Below are 23,375 nucleotides of genomic sequence, written 5' to 3'. Positions count from 1 at the left end.
TGAGGCTGATGTTATCACCTTGTTTGCCGCTGCCTAGTATTGGTGTGTAGTGTACGGGAGAGTAATACCCCGTCACTACAGAAGGGTCACTTGGGTGTTGTCGTTCCCCCTTTAAGGGGAGGTTGGTAAAAACATCTTGTAATGTCATGCTATGTAATTTCCTGTTACTGTGAAACGTGCTTATGCAGGCCGGCTAGGGTGTCATTCCAGCTCTGAGTCACTAGAGGGAGCTAGGGAACCCTAGGTTATATAAGGCCCAGTCAGGAAGTAGTAGCAGGGTGAGGAGAGACAGACAGTGGGAGCAGAGGTCAGAAATGATCCTGTGTCTGAGAGAAGGCCAGGCTATGGGCCTGTGAGAGCAGAGCAGGCCTGAAGCCTGCCGGCTAGGAGAGGGTAGTAAAGGCCCTGTAACCGGGTTCCGGATCCAAGGAAAAGGTTCCCCTCCTGAGTCATCATCCGTTTAGCTGAAGCAGCATAAACAAGCCACCACCCAAGACACAGAATACCACAGAAGCCGATCAGATAAAGCAAGAGGTACTCAAGATAACAGAGGAGGTACTAGATAAGGACAGCTTCAAGGGTACGCCAGATAAAGGGCATTAGACCTTGGAGAGAAAGTCACATATGAGTCAGGACCCAGTCAGGAATAGTGAGCAATCCGCCTGTACTGCATCTCCTGCAATCAACACTCTGTATTATACATTGCTAAGACCGGCCATTCTGTGATGTCAAGAACCACCTGTATTCTTCTAAAACCAACCGTCTTTTATGGAACTGTGCTGTACCAGTGTCCGTGTATTATCCTGACTGATATTCAGTAAAAGTTCCAGTTTTTGTTGGCTATCCTGTGCTTGCTTCATTTTTCCACCATACTTTACACGGCGTGTCACCGTTTAATTGACACTGGCGTCACGAACTGTTAAATACCTGCCTGTTCCAGTATTTGCCCCAATTGAAGACGACAGTGGATCCCAGGTTAGTGAGTCGATCTGCACTACAAAGCCCAGCATACACTACTGACCCCCTGGGACACTGCAGGTGTCCAACCTGCTCTCACCTTTAATAGGTGGCTAATTATATATATATTATACCGGCGCTGGCATACAGAGAGGGTAGGGGAGGGTGAGGATTATTACATGTATATGCACAGGACGCTAATTACAAGATCTCTACCTGTTATCTGATGAATAGTCGTTCCGTGATGTGGTGTGATCCCGTTGTTCCAGGAAGCGCTGTATAGATCTGATGAGACGCTTCTTGCTCTCTCACCTAGCACGCTGCCCCGGCCGGTAGCTAGCGCTAGTCTCATCAGATCTATACAGCGCTTCCTGGAACAACGGGATCACACCACATCACGGAACGACTATTCATCAGATAACAGGTAGAGATCTTGTAATTAGCGTCCTGTGCATATACATGTAATAATCCTCACCCTCCCCTCCCTGTATGCCACCGCCGGTATTATATATAATTGATGTTATCCTCCTAGGGCAGGGTTTGGCAACCTCCAGCACTTCGGCTGCTGTGAAACTACAACTCTCAGTCTGCTCCATTTACTTTAGTTTCAAAAACTGTTGTGCAAGTGTGCATGCTGGGAGTTATAGTGTCAATACAGCCAGAGGCTGCCATTTTATCCTTTGTACTTGTGTTTTAATTAAGTCTACAGAAGATGGCAATGGTAATGTGGCATCTATTAACGCTGGATTCATATAAAACTGTAATGTCGCCATGGAGACCATGTCTGGAAATTAACTATTCATGCAGATATAGTAGAGTATATGTGGAGCTGTATGTACAGGTAGTGCTGCCCTCTAACATTTACCTCTCTGGGAAATGTGAGGGGATGAGAAGAGCCATGTCTAACAGCACTGACTACTATGTGGAGAACTTCCCTGCAAGGTGGTGCCATTATGTGTGTGTTCCTGAACTAAGACGTATCCTGCATCGCCTTAAACTACTTACGACCCTTCTAAGCCTGATCAGGCTGATCTCCCTCCTCTGAGTCACGCAAACACTTCTCCCAATCTCCGTCCTCACCCCTCCCACCCTGCTGTGCACTACGGAGGCCTCGCTGCTCCCAAACTTTCCCAAAAACCAATCCTGCTTCCTGTAACGCAGGAGAAGGACAGGAGGGGGCAGCACTGGGCAATTATTTCTGAAGACTTCTAGAATTCTGCAGCCTCTTCTCCTATAACACTGTGCCGTTCCATTCCTCTGTTATTCCTACAACAAATTTATTAATAAACTGCCAACTGGGTGTTACTCACGCGGTCCAATCAGTGCTGCAAGCGTCAGGGTAAGACCACAGGCTCAGGTTTCCTGATGCAGTTTTGGAAGCCAAAACCTCAAAAAAGTAGACAAGTTGTTTCTGTCCTTTATATTTTCTCTCCTTTTAGGACTTACTCCTGATTATGGCTTCCAAACCTCCACACCGAAACCTGACCGTGTGGTGGTATCCTTAGGCCTCTTTCACACTTCAGTGTTTGGTCAGTGATTTCCATCAGTGATTTGTGAGCCAAAACCAGAAGTGGAGCCTCCACAGACATGAGGTAGAAGGGAAAGATCTGCTCCTGTTCTGTGTTTAGAGTTGCACCTGGTTTTGGCTCACAAATCACTGATGGAAATCACTGACTAAACACTGAAGTGTGAGGCCCCATGCACACGGCCGTGTTTCACAGCCGTGTGCGGGCCGTGGAACCGCGGCCTGGATCCCTCCTGAGAGCAGGAGCGCACGGCGTCACTGGTTGCTATGACGCCGTGCGCTCCCTGCTGCCGGCACAGAACAGTAATACACTGGTATAGATCTTACCAGTGTATTACTGTATTGCGGCAGCAGGGAGCGCACGGGGTCATAGCAACCAGTGACGCCGTGCGCTCCTGCTCTCAGGAGGGATCCAGGCCGCGGTTCCACGGCCCGCACACGGCTGTGTGCATGGGGCCTGAACAAGGCCTTAGACTCCCACCATTTTGACAAGGGAAATGGTTACACCCAGCTGGCAATTTACTCATACGTTTCTAGCAGGGATAACAGAAGAATAAGGCCTCTTTCACACGAGCGTTGCGGATTGGGGCCGGATGCGTTCAGGGTGCGATCAGTGAAACTCGCGCTATTTTGCAAGCAAGTTCAGTCAGTTTTGTCTGCGATTGCGTTTAGTTGTTCAGTTTTTTCCGCGTGGGTGCAATGCGTTTTGATGCGTTTTTCACGCGCGTGATAAAAAACTGAAGGTTTACAAACAACATCTCTTAGCAACCATCAGTGAAAAACGCATCGCACCCGCACTTGCTTGCGGATGCAATGCGTTTTTCACGCAGCCCCATTCACTTCTATGGGGCCAGGGCTGTGTGAAAATCGCAGAATATAGAACATGCTACGATTTTAAAGCATTACAGAAGTGATGCGTGAAAAAAAACGCTCATGTGCACAGCCCCATTGAAATGAATGGTGCCGGATTCAGTGCGGGTGCAATACGTTCACCTACCGCATTGCACCCGCGCGGAAATCTCGCCCGTGTGATCTCAGCCTAACACAGAGTTAGGCCTCATGCACACGACCGTTGCTCGGGTCCGCATCCGAGCCGCCATTTTGGCGGCTCGGATGCGGACCCATTCACTTCAATGGGGCCGCAAAAGATGAGGACAGCACTCCGTGTGCTGTCCGCATCCGTGGCTCCATTCCGGGCCCCGCTAAAAAAATATAACATGTTCTATTCTTGTCCACGCTTTGCGGACAAGAATAGGCATTTATATTGCCGGCGCCCGTTCCATTCCGCAAATTGCGGAAGGCAACACAGGCGGCTTCCATTTTTTGTGGATCCGCGGTTTGTGGACCTCAAAAAACTGAACTGTCGTGTGCATGAGGCCTTATAGGAAAAGATGCCCCAGAATCTTTGATTTATGGAAAAGTTGAGTATTTACTAAAACAGGTATGTCAGGTGAGGCAACAGGTCTTCTTTTATAGTTTTTTTGGGGGGGACTTGGCCCTTACTAATATAGCCTTTGATGCTATTTTGCACCATCTTGTATATTTCATAAGATATGCCCACTTGTTGTCCAGGTCTTTTGTGCTGTCCACAAAATGGCCACTGATGGAGGGTCATGTGACCATCCTCAGCCTCCTCCATTCAAATACACTGCCCCGCTCTCTGCACCTGCACTGTTGGGAGTAGTGCATTTGAAGGGAGGAGGCTGAGGATGTGTCTGGTCACATGACCCTCCATCAGTGGCCATCTTATGGACAGGACCTTCATCAGCGGCCATCTTATGGCTTATGAAATATAGCAAATGGCACACATTATTAACAAAGACTATATTAGGCTACTTTCACACTAGCGTTCGATCGGATCCGTTCTGAACGGATCCGATCATAATAATGCAGACGGAGGCTCCGTTCAGAACGGATCCATCTGCATTATATTGGCATATAAAAGCTAAGTGTGAAAATAGCCTCGGACGGATCCGTCCAGACTTTCAATGTAAAGTCAATGGGGGACGGATCCGCTTGAAGATTGAGCCATATTGTGGCATCTTCAAACGGATCCGTCCCCATTGACTTACATTGTAAGTCTGGACGGATCCGCACGCCTCAGCACGGCCAAGCGGACACCCGAACGCTGCAAGCAGCGTTCAGCTGTCCGCCTGTCCGTGCGGAGGCGAGCGGAGCGGAGGCTGAACGCCGCCAGACTGATGCAGTCTGAGCGGATCCGCATCCATTCAGACTGCATCAGGGCTGGACGGAAGGGTTCGGGTCCGCTCGTGAGCCCCTTCAAACGGAGCTCACGAGCGGACAGCCGAACGCTAGTGTGAAAGTAGCCTTAGCAAGTGCCATATAGCATTGCTGTCAACTGTGCCGAATTTGCCGGGACTGTCCCTGATTTTCAGAGACAGTCCTGGCAAATTTGCGCTGCCCCGGGTCAAAAATGGGAGAGGCTAACTTAACCCCACAAGGGGGTCTTTCCGGGCAGAGTCTTATATGCCTAGATTTTACCAACTCTAAGATGTTGGGAAATAAGTATACATACCCCACCAACTTTTTGGATGGTCAGAGAGGGAAACTTACAGTTTTGATCAATCTCCCCAATGTGTAGATATTAAAATAGTCACATAAAAAACTAAATAATCTGTACTAAAAATTCCGGACTGGACTGGGAACTTAAAGAGACCCTGGAAAAAATCTATAAGTCTATATTGCCTGCAGCAGATCGTGCTGTCTAATTACAATCCGATGCCGGCAAACCTCTACAGCATGGGGACGAGCTATGACATAGCGATTGCTCCTCCCCATGCTATGGAGGAGATCGCTGCATGTAATAGCAGTGGTCTCCTCCGCTAGCGAGAAGGCAATTCCTGGGAAGGGAAGGAACGCTTCACCCCCCTCCCCCCCCCAATCGTCTGCCTGATCGGGGTGTCTAATACACCCTTAAGGGTACGTTTAAATCTCCGGCAGCGGATCCAGCAGGCTGTTCCGCGAGAGAGCTGCCTGCTGGATTTCGCCAGCATTGCTGGATTCTGCAGTTCACCACCGGACCCTAATTGACGATACTGGGGTCCAGGGGTGATCCAGCCACTTTCCGACATAAATGGTGGGTTTTGGCCGAACAAAAACAATTGAATGCAACGGTTTCTGTCCGATGAACAGCCGGCATTTGTGCCGGATAAGATGTGAACGTACCATAAGGTTATGTTTAGGGATGAGCGAGTCGACTTCGGATAAAGCATCCGAAGTCGATTCACATAAAACGTTGTTCTAATACTGTACAGAGCAGGAGCTCCGTATAGTATTAGAATTTATTGGCTCCGATGAGCTGAAGTTATTGCTTCGCGAGGTCTCGCGAGACTTCGCACAATAACTTCATTAATTTGAACTGTAAAAAATAATTTCCCGAACTCTGGTTTGGTTCTAAGTGGTGCCTTGGAACAGAAACAGAGTTCGGGAAATAGTTTTGGCTCATCGGAGCTAATACATTCTAATACTGTTCGGAGCTCCTGCTCTTCCGAAGTCGATTAGCTCATCCCTAGTTAGTCTGCGAAGTCTAAAAATCCAATGCCAATTTCCTAACCTAACCCCTTTGCCACAATAAAAGCGCTCATTGCCCTTGGCCCTTCCGCTGCCCCCCTCTTTCCCCGACCTGGTGCTGCCTGAGGCGATCGCCTTACCTGGCCTCATTGGTGGTGCACACCTGCTGCTGTGTCATGACATCGCATCACCCACGTGGACAGCGAGGTGGGCTCTATTTTTGCCAGCCAGGGATGTGTCAAGACAGCAGTGGTGACGATTAGGGATGAGCGAACTTGTGTTTTCAATTTCGGCGTACAAGGTTCGGGTTATCTAAGAAAATTATGGATTCCGCTACCACAGACCATATCCCCTTCTTCCACAACTTTCATGCTCCGATGCTCTCCCTTGCCCTGCACTGAATCGCGCAGGGCAAGGGAGAACATCGGAGCATAAAACGCTCTGATGCTCATGTCAGAGGGGCTGAGTGGGGGAAGAAGGGGATATGGCCGGGTTCACGTAAAAAAGAAAATAATGCACAACAGATGAAAACATTATATATAGACTAAGTCCTCACTTGGAAGTTATAAAATCTGAGACTCTCAGCCAAGATATTTTGATCAAAACACATCTGTGCCCGCCTACCCACGTCAAGGTGGTCTCAGTCAGGCAAGGTCCTACTCTAAACCTACCTATGCCATTGGGCATCTACATTCAGGAGAGCAGACCCTGCACATATAGTGTGCTGCTCCTAGTTACCTCTGTGTGCATACAATGAGAGGAGGAGCCTGCACAGCTATATGTACCACCTAATCATGGTCGCCTATTAGACACGTGGGGCAAAAGTGCATATGAATGCTACTCCCGGGATAGAAGCGCAATCACACCTGAAGATGCCACTCCCTCAAGTGTATACTACAAACTAAACAAAAATCACAGAGAAAAGATAAACTATGATGAAAACATCCTGCACGATATGATAAAAAAAATTACGGATGTTGCATATTTGTCATATCTTGCACAATGTTTTTATCTTTTGTTTTGTTTAGTTTAAAGGGGTATTCTGGTTATTTGAAGTTATCCCCTATCCACAGGATAGGGGATAACTATTAGATCAGTGGGGCTCTTACCACTTGGATCACAAAAACGCCCTGCAGCGTTTGGATATCTCCAGAATTCCAACAGAAATTAATGGAGCGGCTGCACACATACCCGTCCAGGCCGGTCTTTTTATTTCAAGGGGGTACGGGGCTCGTTCTCATGATCGGTGGGGGTCCCAACGGTAGGACCCCCACTGATCTAATAGTTAGGTCTCTTTCACACGAACCCTGTGTCCCCCGTGGCCGCGCAGCGAACCACAAATTGCGGTCTGCAATGCAAAGGGACTGACCGTGAGTCAGCTGCATGTGGATCGCGACAGCATTCACTTGAATGGGTTCCGTGATCCCTCCGTTCCACAAAAAGATGGAACACGTTCTATCTTTTTGTGCAACAGAAGCACGGAACTGAACCCCACGGAAGCACTCCGTAATGCTTACATTCCGTACCGCATCTCCGGATTTGCGGACCCATTCAAGTGAATGGGTCCGCATCCGTGATGTGGAATGCACACGGCCGGTGCCCCGTGTAGTGCGGACCCGCCGTCAGCAGGCCACAATACAGCCACGGGGGACACACGGTCGTGTGAACGAGGAATTATCCTTATTTTATCCTGTGGATAAGGGAGAACTTTAAATAACAGGAATACTCCTTTGGCAAAGACTGGTTTAAAAAGTTGCTCTATATAGATGTTGCCCAACGTTTTCACTATAATTGTAAATGCCTGTAGCTATAGTAAAAAGCTGGCCAGACCCCTCATTATAGACAACCAGGAAAGACTTCGGGGGAGAATGATCAAACTGGTGTAAAGTAGAACTGGCTGAGTTGCCCATAGCAACCAATCAGATTCCACCTTCCATTTTTCACAGCTCCTTTGGAAAATAAAATGTGGAATCTGATTGGTTGCCATTGGCAACTGAGCCAGTTCTACTTTACACCAGTTTGATGAATCTCCCCTTCATCTCTTCACCTGTAACTCTTTGCACTCACACCCTCATTAGCACAGCGCCACCTAGTGGGTGAGCACACACCTTCAGGCAAGAGCAGTGACCAAGGTCCCTCGGCACTACAGCACAGCAGCAGTTGACATGCCCAGGCCTTGTCTGCTTTCTGCAGAGTCACCGCTGCCTCCCCTCCCTCCATTGCATCACTTCCAATGCCGGCTGCACCCACGTGTACTGCAGACAGTGAATGGCCGGGCTGCCTGCAGCATGCAGAGGGCCCAGTTCTGCTGCAGGGCTCCACCTGACTCTTACCTGCAGATCTGGAGGGCTGAGGCTGCAGGGTCCTTGTGCTGAGACATTGTCCTTCTCAGCTGGTGGAGGGCTTGCTGCTGCTGTAAGGGTCTGACTGTTCCTGGATGATGAGCCCAAGGGGAGGGAATGGAGGAGGAGAAGCCAGGATGACATTGGCTCAGTCCTCCCACCTGCATTCACATTACTCATCACTCTGCTGGGAGGGAAGGAAGTGCCATACCTCTGCTTGCTGCAGAGCCATAGCTGTGGTGTAGTCATTCATAGCTTCCTTACCTTACAATTTGGACACATATTAGAAGAGTGCTGTCCTCTGGATCTGATGAGAAAGTATGGAAATAATAGTAAATATAATCCATCCCTATCTGGGAAAGTTGGGTGACTGACGACCAGTTTAGCTAGATCTTAATGGGCATCTGTCGGCAGATTTGTACCTATGACACTGGCTGACCTGTTACATTTGCACTTGGCAGCTGAAGTCATCTGTGTTGTTCCCATGTTTATATGTGCCCGCATTGCTGAGAAAAATGATGTTTTAGGCCTCTTTCACACTTGCGTTGTCCGGATCCGGCGTGTACTCCACTTGCCGGAATTACATGCCGGATCCGGAAAAACGCAAGTGAACTGAAAGCATTTGAAGACGGATCCGTCTTCAAAATGCGTTCAGTATTACTATGGCAGCCAGGACGCTATTAAAGTCCTGGTTGCCATAGTAGTAGTGGGGACCGGGGGAGCAGTATACTTACCGTCCGTGCGGCTCCCGGGGTGCTCCAGAATTACGTCAGAGCGCCCCATGCGCATGGATGACGTGCCATGCAATCACGTCATCCATGCGCGTGGGGCGCCCTGACGTCACACTGGAGCGCCCCGGGAGCCGCACGGACTGTACGTATACCGCTCCCCACTACACTTTACCATGGCTGCCAGGACTTTAGTGTCCCGGCAGCCATGGTAACCATTCAGAAAAAGCTAAACGTCGGATCCGGCAATGCCCCGAAACGACGTTTAGCTTAAGGCCGGATCCGGATCAATGCCTTTCAATGGGCATTAATTCCAGATCCGGCTTTGCGGCAAGTGTTCAGGATTTTTGGCTGGAGCAAAAAGCGCAGCATGCTGCGGTATTTTCTCCGGCTAAAAAACGTTCCGGTCCTGAACTGAAGACATCCTGATGCATCCTGAACGGATTTCACTCCATTCAGAATGCATTAGGATAAAACTGATCAGGATTCTTCCGGCATAGAGCCCCGACGACGGAACTCTATGCCGGAAGAAAAGAACGCAAGTGTGAAAGAGCCCTTAATATATGCAAATCAGCCTCTAGGAGCAACGGGGGCATTGTCATTACACCTAGAGGCTCAGCTCTTTGCAGCTGCCACACTTTAGCACTTTAATTGACAGGATAGGCTGTGTAAATGTGATCACACCTGGCTCTGTCAATCAAAGTGCAGAGTCTCTAGGAGTAATGGTAACGCCCCCGTTGCTCCTAGAGGCTCATTTGCATATATTATTTAAAACATCATTTTTCTTAGCAATGCGGGCACATATGAACATGGGACCAACACAGATGCCTTCAGCTGCCAAGTGCACATGTAACAGGTCAGCCAGTGTCATAGGTACAAACCTGCTGACAGATGTCCTTTAAAAGGATTGCCCCCCTATTTGGCCATTTAAATGGAGTGGCAGTCATACGTGCGTGCGGACGCTCCATCCAGCTCTGAGTGCTTGTATTTAGCTATCTCCACCAGTCCCATAGAGTTGAATGATCGACGGACATACATGCATTTGGCACTCTATTCAAATGGAGCATCGGCCCCTGTTCTCATGATCAGCAGGGGGCCCTCCAGTCAGACCCCTGCCAATGAGGCACTTATCTCCTATCCTATGGATAGGGGATACCTGGGATAGGTTATCATAATCTGACAACCCCTTTAAGGGTCCCCCCACATACAAATTTGCCCATGCACCTGCAGTTTTTGGCTTTTTTTTTTGCACACAAATTAGGTCATTTATCAAACTGGTGTAAAGTAGAACTGGCTTAGTTGCCCATAGCAACCAATGAGATTCCACTTTTTCATTTTTGACTGCATCTTTGGAAAATGAAAGGTGGGATCTGATTGGTTGCTATGGGCAACTAAGCCAGTTCTACTTTACACCAGTTTGATAAATGACCCCAAAAGTCCTTTGATCTCTTGCATTTTTTTCCCTACAGAGAAGGTGTTTGCAAAACACCTGAAAAACACTAAGGACTATTTCACAGGAGCGGATTCCGTGCGTGTCATCCGCAGCGTGAATGAGACAGAGACAACTTTATCTCACTGTGATTTTGTCACAGAGAGGTGCGGAGCATAATCAATCATGTCAATGCTCCGTGTCTCTGCTGTCCAGAGCGGGGCTTGGCTCTCTATCACGCTGCAGATGACATGCACGGCATCCGCTCGTGTGAAACAGGCCTAACTGCTATGATCAGTGGTAATAAATCAGCCAACTGGCTGTCTCAGAACGGCTCGTACAAGAATTCTGCCACGTTAAATACTGGACTTGTGCTTCAGTCATGGAGGTAAGGTGCTGATGACTGAAACTATTAGGGCTGTTTTACACGAGTGGATGCCGTGCGTGGCATCCGCTCCGTGAAAGAGAGCCAAGACCCGATGCAGACTGCAGAGGCACGGAGCATTTACATGACTGATAATGCTCCGTGCCTTCGTGATCTCTTTACTACGAAATCACAGTGACAACTTTATCTCACCGTAATTTCGTAGTAAAGAGATCACAGAGAGGCACGGAGCATTATCAGTCATGTTAATGCTCCGTGCTTCTGCAGTCCGCATCGGGTCTTGGCTGTCATTCACGGAGCGGGTGTCACGCACGGCATCCACTCGTGTGAAACAGCCCTTAGGCCCGTTTCAAACGAGCGTGACGGATTGGCTGAGGGTGCGTTCAGTGAAACTCGCAGCATCTTGCAAGCAAGTAGAGTCAGTTTTTCTGCGTTATGATGCATTTTTCACGCGCATGATAAAAAACTAAAGTTTTACAAACCACATCTAGCAACCATCAGTGAAAAACGCATTGCATCCGCACCTGCTTCCGAATGCAATGCGTTTTTTAACTGAAGCCCCATGCACTACTATGGAGCCAGGGCTGCGTGAAAAACTCAGAATATCGAACATGCTGCATTTTTCACATGACGCAGAACTGATGCGTGAAAGGCCTCATGCACACGACCGTGCCGTTTTTTTACGGGCCGGCAATATAAATGCCTATTCTTGTCTGCAAATCGGAACGGAGCCACGGATGCGGACAGCACACGGAGTGCTGTCCGCATCTTTTGCAGCTCCTGCTCGGATGCGTACCCAAACAACGGTCGTGTGCATGAGGCCAAAAAAAAAACGCAGACCCATTGAAATGAATGGGTCAGGATTCAGTGGGTGTGCTATGCATTCACGTCACGCATTGCCCCCGCGCGGAAAACTTGCTCGTGTGAAAGGGGCCAAAGGCTTCTTTCACACTTTCGTTTACATTTTCCAGTATTCAGATGGTTATAAGGGAAAATAATAGCATTCTTTATACAGAATGCTTAGTAAAATTTCCATTGAGGGGTTAAAAATAATAAACAAATTTAACTCACCTCATCCACTTGGTCGCATAGCGGATCTCTTCTTATTTCTTTCTTAAGGACCTGGCTAAAGGACCTTTGATGACGCCACTGCGCTCATCACATGGTCCATCACCATGGTGATATAGCATGTGATGGACCATGTGATGAGCGCAGTGACGTCATCAAAGGTCCTTTACCCAGGTCCTGAAGAAAGAAGAGGAGATCCGCTACGCGATCAAGTGGTCGAGGTGAGTTAAATTTGTTTATTATTTTTAACCCCTCAATGGACATTTTACTAAGCATTCTGTATTAAGAATGCTATTATTTTCCCCATCCCGATCGTCTCCTTAGCAATCCGCACTTGCTTGCGGATGCTTGCAATTTTCACGCAGCCTCATTTACTTTTATGGGGCCTGCGTTGCGTGAAAAACGCACAATATAGAGCTTGCTGCGATTTTCACGCAGCGCACAAGTGATGCGTGAAAAACACCGCTCATGTGCACAGCCCCATAGAAATAAATGGGTCCGGATTCAGTGCGGGTGCAATGCGTTCACCTCACGCATTGCACCCGTGCGGAAAACTCGCTCATCTAAAAGAGGCTTCAGAGTTCTGGAATGTATTGGACAACACTGACAGTGTCAGCCAATACATTCCAGAACTCGAAGGGTTATATAGCATCATAAATCAATATAATACTATGCGACCCATCAGTACTGGGAGGTCAGGACGGATGCTCTCGCTGACGCATGCTGTGAGTCCAATGCGTGGATCCTGCTCGGGTGAAAGGGGCCTAAGGCTGGGTTCACAAACTGAAAAGCTGTGGATTTCCCTTGTGGATTTTTTTTGTGGAAAATCATTGCTTTGTACAGCACCAGCAAAGTGGAAGATATTTTGCAAAATCTCACCCTCATGTTGCATACATAAACTGACCTGCTATGGGAGGTAAAACCTGCCAAAATTAAAATGAAATTGAAAAACCTAAAATTATAATTAAAATAACGTTTTAACATTTTTATTTCATCTAGTGTCTACAAAATGCATGCCAATTCCTCCATTTAAATTTTCTTTTCCAACTCCAGTTTGGGTCATAAGTGTCAAGAATAAATGTAAAAATAAATAACCTTTTTCATTTTAAGTTTCCACTTTGTCAATTAATTCTCTTCCTATAGTGGGTTTTTCATGTCAAAATCATAAATCAAATTAAAACACCAAGTAGAAGCTGAAAATGGTAGATTGAGATTTCAATTTCATCTCTTGCAGGCATTTTCCCTGCCAAAAGTCAAATGAAAAAAAGAAAGCCCATTAGAATTTTCATTTTAACATTGTACTAACATTCAGATTCATTTACATGAGCAGCAGTGGGCAGGGTGCAGCATGCAAAATGCTGTTATTTAATTCCTGACTGAACAGACAGTGACTCTGTTTGTCCACTAGAGGGCGCTGTGCTTCTCCACATTTCCAACAGCTAAGGGCTCTTTCACACTTGCGTTGTCCGGGTCCGGCATAGAGTTCCGTCGTCGGGGCTCTATGCCGGAACAATCCTGATCAGGAATATCCTAATGCATTCTGAATGGAGAGAAATCCGTTCATGATGCATCAGGATGTCTTCCGTTCCGGAACGGAACGTTTTTTGGCCGGAGAAAATACCGCAGCATGCAGTACTTTTTGCTCCGGCCAAAAATCCTGAACACTTGCCGCAAGGCCGGATCCAGAATGAATGCCCATTGAAAGGCATTGATCCGAATCCGGCCTTAAGCTAAACGTCGTTTCGGCGCATTGCCGGATACGACGTTTAGCTTTTTCTGAATGGTTACCATGGCTGCCGGGACGCTAAAGTCCTGGCAGCCATGGTAAAGTGTAGCGGGGAGCGGGGGAGCAGCATACTTACAGTCCGTGCGGCTCCCGGGGCGCTCCAGAGTGACGTCAGGGCGCCCCAGGCGCATGGATGACGTGATCGCATGTACACGTCATCCATGCGCCTGGGGCGCTCTGACGTCATTCTGGAGCGCCCCGGGAGACGCACGGACTGTAAGTATGCCGCTCCCCCGCTCCCCGCTCCTACTATGGCAACCAGGACTTTAATTGTGTGTCAGGACGGATCCGTCTCGCTCTGAATCCCAGGACGGACAGAAAAATGCTGCAGGCAGCGTTTTGGTGTCCGTCTCCAGAGAGGAATGGAGACGGAACGGAGGCAAACTGATGCATTTTGAGCGGATCCTTTTCCATTCAGAATGCATTAGGGCAAAACTGATCCATTTTGGACCGCTTGTAAGAGCCCTGAACGGATCTCACAAACAGAAAGCCAGTGTGAAAGTAGCCTAAAATGAAAATTCAAATGGGCTTTCTTTTTCATTTGACTTTTGGCTAGGAAAATGCCTGCAAGAAATTAAATTGAAATCTCAATCTACCATTTTCAGCTTCTACTTGGTGTTTTCATTTGATTTATGATTTTTACATGAAAACCCACTAAAGGAAGAGAATTAATTGACAAAGGGGAAATTTAAAATGAAAAAGGTTATTTATTTTTACATTTATTCTTGACACTGATGACCCACACTGGAGTTGGAAAAGAAAACTCAAATGGAGGAATGTTGCCCTGACATGGGATCGAGCAGTAAAATAGAGGGCACTGCGCATGTGCAAGACTTCGGAAAGAGAAGCCGAATTGCGGGATGGTCACTCAAAGGCAAGAGGGGGCGTGGTTACCTTGACTTCAAGCTGACATGCAAATTAGCGCAGACGGAGGATAAAAGATAGTTTTCTGACCTTATGCAGCATCGGACTGCAGGATGAAAAGTATTATTAGTATCACACTGCGGGCTACCCCGAGGTACTGCTGGCGGGTTTACATGCATTTAGGAGGTGGCAGGTTCCCTTTAATTTTGGCATGCATTTTGCAGACACTAGATGAAATGAAAATGTTAAAAGGTTATTTTAATTCTAATTTTAGGTTTTTCAATTACATTTTAATTTTGGCAGGTTTTACCTCCCATAACCTGCAGTGTAGATTTAAAATCTACAGTGTCAATTTTTGCTGCAGATCTCTCCAGTGGATTTTACCCTTTGTAATGGATAGGGTGAAGTCCGCTAGCTTTTCTGCGGCAAAAAACGTATATAGTTCATATACTTTTTATTGCGATTTTTACAGCCGAAAAGCCCTTGCACTTCACTCTCTCCATTACATAGGGTGCAGAAGCCACTGCAAAAACTGCTACAGACTTTTCCACTACAGTTTGTGGTACATGTGGACATACCTTAAGGGCTCATGCACACAAACGTAAGGGCTCAGTGCCCATATTGTGGACAGTAAACTGCTGGTCCTCAATACAGGCACTGGCCGTGGTGCGGATGTGGACCCATTGATTTAAATGGGTCCGCAATCCACAAGATTCAACTGAAGATAGGACATCTCCTTTCTTTTGCGGTGTGGAGGCACGGATTGGAAGCCCATGGAAGCACTACAAAGTGCTTCCGTGGGATTTGGGGTCCATGCCTCCACACCGCAAAAGATAATACATGTCCTATCTTATTTTGTATTTTGTGGATCGCAGACCCATTTAAGTCAAAGGCTCCGCATCCGCAAATAGAGTGCACAAGGCCGGTGCCCGTGCATTGTGGACCGCTATTTGTGGTCGCAGCATAGGCACGCAGCCCTTACGCTTGTGTGCATGAGCTCTAAGAGTACCTGCACATGGGAGTGGGTTAACAAACCGATTTTTGTTCAGATCTCTGTCCGTTTCCGCACCAAAATCCACATGTGTTATGGTTTTTGTTACAGATTTGCCACAGATCTCACCTTTTGCTTTACAAAGGGTGAAATCCGCCCAAAATTTTGCACAAACAATTGACATGCCGCGGATCTCAAAATCCATATGGCAGGTCAATTTCCACACAGAAAAAAAAGAGTACATGATATTTGCTTGTACAGTATTAGGCCTCTTGCACACGACTGTATGGCTTTTTCAGTATTTTGCGGTCTGCAAAAAACGCAAAAAATACGGACGATGTCCGTGTGCATTCCGTATTTTGTGGAACGGAACAGCTGGCCCCTGATAGAACAGGACTATCCTTGTCCGTTTTGTGGACAATAATAGGACATGTTCTATCTTTGAACGGAAATACGGAAACGGAAGGCATACGGAGTACCTTAATTTTTTTTTTGAGGATCCATTAAAATGAATGGTTCCGTATACGGTTCGTATACGGAATGCAAAAAATGGAACATAAACAAAAAAAAAACGCCTTAGGCCTCCTGCACACGAACGTGTGCTGCCGTTGCTGTATTGCAGATTGCATTTGCGGATCCGCAATACACGGGCGCTGTTGCGTGGGCATTCTGCACGGATGCGGACCCATTCACTTCAATGCGGAATGGAAGCACGGAACGGAACCCTACGGAAGCACTACAGAGTGCTTCCGTGGGGTTTCGTCCTGTACTTCCTTTCCACAAAAAGATAGAACATGTCCTATCTTTTTGCGGAACGGGCGGATCTCGGACCCATTAAAGTGAATGGGTCCGCGATCCGCTGCGGTTGCCCCACGGTCGGGGTTCGTGCTTTGTGTTCGGGTGCAGGAGGCCTTACTCTGCTGTTTTTCCACATGAAAATCCACACAGAAAAAAAGCACATAATCTGCAAGGTGAACACAGTTTTTCAGCCTCTAGAAGGAACTTGCTGGTACTATTCACTGACAGCAAGCAGGAGTTTTGAAAATGATAGTGGATTCAAAGTACGTGAGAAAGCTGTGTAGCTCTTTATTATATAATGATGTAACATAAAACTGGGTGAAAAAACTAGCGACATTTGGCCGTCAGGAAGTTGCAGTAAAAAACAACAATCCAACTTGCCTAGAATTCTTGTGATCGTCTACTTTTTGAAACATTGATGCTCTGATTTTTCCATGGCTGTGGCTATGGAGTTGCATGCTCTCTGTGGTAAAATCGCACCCAAAACATAGCTTCATTGTCTTCTTTTAGGAAGGAAACTAATACTTTATCTGTACCACAAATCACGGCGACTCTGTATCATGGGGTACTAACCCAAGGGTTAAGCTGAGTGTAGACAGACTGGTTGCTAGGGACACATATTCCTAGCAACCAGACGATCAGATCTGAGTCCAGTGTTCAATGCCAGGCTGGCCATCTTTGTGACCTAGTTGATGACCTCACAGAGCTCTCACTGTTCTGCAGTAACCATGTCCTAGGAACATTCCTCAGAATATTGTCTTCCTGTATGTTCTGACCAGCAGAAGGAGAACCCATCAAAATGTCTTCAGCGGCATCTGAAAAAAACATCATGGACAAAACTGTTGATATCCCAAAGGCTGATTTAGACTCGGTTAGTGCAGAGAGTGAGCGTCTACTCATTGAGAACGCCAAACTTCGTAAACTGATGGGTCTCATGCAAGAGAATGTGGAGCTTCGTGACACCTTAAGAGACCATGAGAGGAAGATTCGAAACCTGTCCCCCCCAAGGAAGTCGAAGAAAGAATCAAAGGGTAAGCCTGGGCCTTACTATGGAGGTTTGAGCAATGTGAGAGAGATGTTTAGTTAGTGATGCATTTGCCACAGAGAGTGTTACCTCTATAGGACCTGGTGTCAAGCTGTATCTCTCCCAAGTGGCAATTCTATATACAAAGTAGAACCCACTCCCACTTTATTTTCATGTCTTTATGTATGTAGCACAAAATAACAACTCCAAGCATGGTCTGGAAGTTAGGAGTTGTAGTTTTTTTTTTTTTTTTTGCAACGGCCACTTTTTGGAGTGTTACTGATCATGGACAGCTATGGATGGGCCACCAGCAGCAAGTTTTGGCTAAGTCAAGGAGCTTTTGCAGAGCTTGGGGGGTTGAGGGTGACCATAGCTCATATAAGCTGCCCCATAGGGAGAGCGAATAATGTTGGCTCCTGGGCCAATGACATATCTATAACAGGACCCACATCTACTAATTATTTTCTGTGACAGAAAGAACTATGGGGGAGATTTATCAAACTGGTGTAAAGGAAAACTGGCTTAGTTGCCCATAGCAACCAATTAGATTCCACCTTTCATTATCCAAGGGAGCTGTGAAAAATGAAAGGTGGAATCTGATTGGTTGCTATGGGCAACGAAGCCAGTTTTCCTTTACACCAGTTTTGATAAATCTCCCCCTATGGGCTCCCAGAGGCCCTGCCTGTGACTACTACCCTTTAGCTATGCCTTTGCGTACAGGTTTTAACCCTCCTTCCAGATATACTAATAAATACATAATCTAATCTAAATTCTCAACCTTATCTGTTTTTGTATTTCCATGTTCTAGAAAAAGACATGAGGGTGCTTGAAACGCGTTCCCATCAAAGTAAGTTATATTTTCTCCATATGCGATACATAGAGAGATAGATAGATAGATCCCATATGTATAGCCTGTGTTTTGGAATATTCCATTCAGTATATAAGGGTTTATGGTATTTTGCTGGAGATGATGTTTATGACATCTTCTTGCAGCTGACCTCGCCGGCAATGACCAGGATTGGAGATAACCGTGGCATCTGATGGTAGACAGAGGGAGGTGGTTCTCTCTGTACTCCGATCAGAGCCCCCGTGATGAAGTACAGTGCATTATATTGTCAGTGCTATACTGACAGGCACCAGCAGGCTGCGCTAGAGAGGTGCATCCTGATAGGCTTATACTGCAGGCAGGTCTGGAGGCCTTAGAAGACATCAGCACCAATTCAATTGTGGGGTGCCATTGCCTGACCAAAGGAGTGCCCTCCCTTTAAATCAATAAGATGCCATGGTCACTATTGACTGTGGCATCTAAGGGCTTAAATGGTCCATATCAGCGTTAGAGCAGGAACCCGGCTGTCATGAGAGAGATCTGTATGGGACTTAGACTAGGCCTCCATAAAGGTCTTATTGACCTCTGTAAAAAGGCATATTGACGGTCACTAAAGTGTTAAATATATTATCTGATCCAAATTATCAACCTTATCTGTATCTCCATGTCCTAGACAAAGACCTGAAGCTGCCTGGAACAAATCCAGATCCAAGTAAGTTACATTCTTTTAACATATACAGTATATACCTCATATGCTAGAAACATATGGGGTCATTTAAAGTAGAACTGGCCTAGTTGCCCATAGCAACCAATCAGATTCCACCTTTTATTTTTGACAGTTCCTTTACAAAATGAAAGGTGGAATCCGATTGGTTACTATTGGCAACTAAGCCAGTTCTACTTTACACCAGTTTGATAAATGACCCCAGTAGTCTTTGATGTTAGCTTTAGTACTGTATCTAAGGCTTATGGTACAATTCTTGCAACTTTCCCGATAATTAAGATGCATCTTATGCAATAGTCAAAGCTGTTGGTCTCTAATGCAAAATATATAACAGCATCTCCTCTACCATGTGCCATTTATGATACTAGTGCTCTCTCAAGTGGAAGGGAGCTGGTCCTCACCTGGGCCTACGGGTGGCATTTACCTCTGCTCCCCCTATAACTATGCCCTTGGTTTCTAACATATTTATAAATTAATTTTCATATTTTCATACATTAGATACCAAATGTGAAGCAACAACAGATCCCCGCCTAAACTATCTAGGTAAGTGTGGCCTCCTCCAGCTTGTTATAGGAGTCATAGACATTTATCACCTGTCCACAGGATACAAATCACTGCATTGTGTAATACTTCTGAGCAGCAGTCACAAGTCTGCAGACTTTAGAGCTGACATTTCCCAGGGCTCCTTGCTGGTTTCATTTGCACATAGCTTGTTCTGGTGATTTGTCTTAGGCCTCATGCACACGACAGTATTTTTTCACGGTCCGTAAAACGGGGTTCCGTTGTTCCGTGATCCGTGTCCGTTTTTTCTTCTGTGTGTCTTCCTTGATTTTTGGAGGATCACCAGACCAGAAAAGTGAAAAAAAAAAAATCTAAGTCAAGTTTGCCTTGAAAATTATAGGAAAAAAAATGGACACGGATCACGGACGCGGATGACAATCTTGTGTGCATCCGGTTTTGACCCATTGACTTGAATGGGTCCGCGAACCGTTGTCCGTCAAAAAAATAGGACAGGTCATATTTTTTTGACGGACAGGAAACACGGATCACGGATGAGGATGACAAACGGTGCATTTTCCGAGTTTTCAACAGACCAATTGAAAGTCAATGGGTCCGCAGAAAATCACGGAAAACGGAACAACGGACACGGATGCACACAACGGTCGTGTGCATGAGGCCTTAGTCACACAAGGCACTATATAGCAGTCTTATAGTTGCTAAGCTATTAGTGGCCTGTCAAGCTTGTTGACTGTTTCCAATCAGAAGAATTGTGAATGCAGCTCTTAAGAATATATATAGTGGATAAGGTGTTATCCAGGTAAAGCTAATGATGTCCTATCCTCAGACTAGGTCATCATTATCAAATCAGTGGGGGTCTGAGTCTCGGCACCCCCGCTGATCAACTGCGGCCTCTCCCTGGAGCTCTGGGGAGTGCAGCCAGCTCCTGGCAGATGTACAGTGGTCTCAGAAGAGGCTGTGGCTCTGACAGCTCATCAGCAGGGGTCCCAGGTGTCGGAACCCCGCCATTCTGATATTGATGACTTAAGCCCTTTAAATATTGACAGTTTTAATGTATATCATTTGCTTCATTTTACAATGAAACTTTTGCAGATCCTGAAAAACTGAAGCAGTGTAAGAGGATGGTTGGAGAAATTGCTTTTCAGTTGGACCGCAGGATCCTTTGCGCCATCTTCCATGAACAACAACGTCTTTATGGATACCGGGTTGCTAACATAAAAGAGAAGATCACACAGGTTACACAAGCCTAAACTACTATCTAATTATATACGAAATTACAGCACCTCAGCATGGGAAATGGCGAATCACACAGGTCCTATTGACATTAGTGGGTTGTCCATATAATGCATGCATGTGCTTCATAACGAGAGCTGCTCCCTGAATGCAAAGTTCACTAATATAGTATGTGAAATATTGTTGACTAAACCAGGCAACCCCTGTAAAGTATCTTTCTTGGTTTCAGGTGACCACCTGTCCACTAACTGGCAAGGTTGATGCCCAATTAAGATCTGAGTTGAGCGAACGCTACCATCAAACAATGGATCAGTTGAAGAAGCTGGGCTATGACCCTACCGTTCACCCCTACTATGCAGAATATCTAGTCAACACCTACGGAATCATAAAGGAGAGGCTGATGCCTGGAAATGAAGATATGTTGTCCGTGAACGATCCACAAGTCCTTAGCAAGATAATAGCCGAGTACATGGTCAATGAAAAGGTGGAAGACATCCTGATTATCCTCAACTGTCTGGCATTCCTTGCCACACAGAATGGGAGCACCATGTTCATCTGGTGACATTCATGTTCCATCAACCTTCAGGAATAATAAATAAGTGCATCATACTTAATAACTCTTCAATTTAATCATGGATCAAAGATACAAGCAATAGGCTCCTTTTTTATGGTCACATTTTCTTTGATCGAGAATCTTGTTTACTTTCATACAAAGTGGTCAAAAGTGGAGCTCTTTCTACCCCAGCCGCTGATGGGGGTTTGTACAGGATTAGGGGCTTTTCACATGGAGAAATTTGCAGGCAGAATTTTGGCGCGGACACTGCGTCATATGCGATGGATTTTGAAAGGGTCAAAATCCGCTGTGTGAATAGTCCATTTGAAAAACGTGGCTGTTTTCTTCCTAAAATGGTACCAAACCTGTCCACAAGTTGTGTGTGGTATTGCACCTCAGTTCCTTTCACTTCAATGAAGCTGAGCTGCAATACCAGACACAACCTATGAACAGGTGTGGCTCTGTTTCCTGAAAGAAAGCAACTATGGTTTTCTGATCCTTTGCTTCCTGAACACTCCCAGGACAAAGGGCTGGCATAAGTTATGTTGGACTGTGGTTCTTTGGCTCCACCTAAGGATATGATAGTGAGGGCCCCCCAAGTATACAGAACATGTACATGTCCACTTTTAATTGCATTGTAATCTGTTGCAAGAAAAACATAAGGCAGCTCTCATCTTCCCCTCCACTGTCTGGAGGGGAATAGGTTATTTGTGAATCATTCCATAGACCCTAGTGATAAGTGGCTCCAAAGTTACCTCCAAATGTGGCTAGCTTTTGCTGGACCTTCTGGACCCCTAATTTGGTCAGAGCCTGAGCCCAATGGAAGATCATCTGGTGCTGTTTATAACTATGTGTATTCCATACATTTAGTGTGGTATGTAAAGTTTGTGTATGTCCAGGTTGATGTAGCCAGTGTTGAGAAATTTGGGCTCCACATGAGCTTTTACGGCTTAGCAGGATGGTGGATTAAGGCCGGGTTCAAATCTATGGCATGTTGATCTGGCTGCGTGATCCGCCACAAATACCCGCTGTTGGCCAGACAAAAGACCATTGCATGCAACTGTTTTTGTATAGCCAAAACCTGGCATTTATGCCAGAAAAGTGGTCAGATCACCGCCGGATTCCATTATAGTCAATGGGGATCTGGTGGTACACGGTGGTATCCAACGATGTATCAGTAAATGCCGGATTCCAAACACTACTGTGAGAACAACCTTAGGCTAAAATATAGATCCATAATACAAGCCTATCATCTGATATGGGGGTGGGGGAGATAAAGTGGGAGCGATCACCATCATGTGACCCTGTGATCTTGTCTGTCCGTGATCTGCAGCTTCTCGACCTCGTGATCGCATTAAAAACTTTTCCATACTGCTCTGTGTGAACCTGGTTGCAGTGTAATGCAATAAGGAGCCACCGCGATAAGGCAGGATGGATAGCGTTACAGCACTTGTATAATGCATATGCTTGGAGTCCTCAGGATGAGAACAATAGAGTAAAGGTGCCGTATGGTTCCGACAGTGCTTGAAAGTTTGTGAATCCTTCAGAATTTTCTATATTTCTGCATACATTTGACCTAAAACTACATTAGATTTTCACACAAGTGCTAAAAGTAGATAAAGATGACCAAATCAAATGAGTCAAAAATATTAGACTTGGTCATCTATTTATTGAGGAAAATGATCTAATATCACCTGTCTGTGAGTGGCAAAAGTATGTGAACCTTTCAGTATCTGGTGTGACCCCCTTGTGCAAAACAGCTTCAACTCTGCTATGTTGGTGGGTTTCCTCCCATGAAACGCTCGCTTCAGGTCCTTCCACAACTTTTCTTTTGGATTAAGATCAGGACTTTGTCTTGGCCATCCCAAAACCTTGGGTTGAACCTATCACCCCCCCCCCCCCCATGCCACTTTTCAAGTGTACAAAAGTTGCGAACCCCATGTTTTTGGCCTTTCTAATGGCACCTTCACTACTTTCCTGAAAAGGGGGCCTGATGAGGGTGAGTAGGGGTGGGAAATTTATCTTTATGACGTACAATACATGGAGGCAGAAATCGATGGCAGCTCTGAGCTGCCATAAATTTCTGTTCAGG

The 23,375-nt window shown here is 46.3% G+C and overlaps 2 protein-coding genes across 5 annotated transcripts in view; one reads left to right on the top strand and one right to left on the bottom strand.

Moving 5' to 3' along the window:
- The window catches only part of ACOT7 (acyl-CoA thioesterase 7), a 231,725-nt gene extending 223,266 nt beyond the window's left edge, over positions 1-8,459 (bottom strand). For 2 of the 4 annotated variants that reach the window (XM_044282138.1, XM_044282142.1), the window contains exon 1: positions 8,347-8,459. Coding sequence is in view for 1 of the 4 variants with exons in the window: in XM_044282140.1 (XP_044138075.1) it covers positions 8,347-8,393 (47 nt within the window). In the remaining 3 variants the exon portion in view is untranslated. Of the gene's footprint in view, positions 1-1,962; positions 1,982-8,346 lie in introns of those variants that run through there. The other 2 variants (XM_044282140.1, XM_044282139.1) reach the window with 2 other exon arrangements.
- Positions 916-21,443, top strand: LOC122928862 (speriolin-like protein). The gene is made up of 7 exons (XM_044282143.1): positions 916-975; positions 17,187-17,435; positions 18,237-18,275; positions 18,928-18,966; positions 19,477-19,521; positions 20,590-20,732; positions 20,960-21,443. Exons 2-7 carry the CDS (start codon positions 17,204-17,206, stop codon positions 21,290-21,292), a joined length of 831 nt encoding a protein of 276 aa, XP_044138078.1. The 5' UTR covers positions 916-975; positions 17,187-17,203; the 3' UTR covers positions 21,293-21,443.
- The last annotated feature ends 1,932 nt before the right edge of the window (positions 21,444-23,375 follow it).

The sequence above is a fragment of the Bufo gargarizans genome, chromosome 2 (genome assembly GCF_014858855.1).
Source record: "Bufo gargarizans isolate SCDJY-AF-19 chromosome 2, ASM1485885v1, whole genome shotgun sequence".
Lineage (NCBI taxonomy): Eukaryota > Metazoa > Chordata > Amphibia > Anura > Bufonidae > Bufo > Bufo gargarizans.
This window is presented reverse-complemented; position numbering and strand designations above follow the sequence as displayed.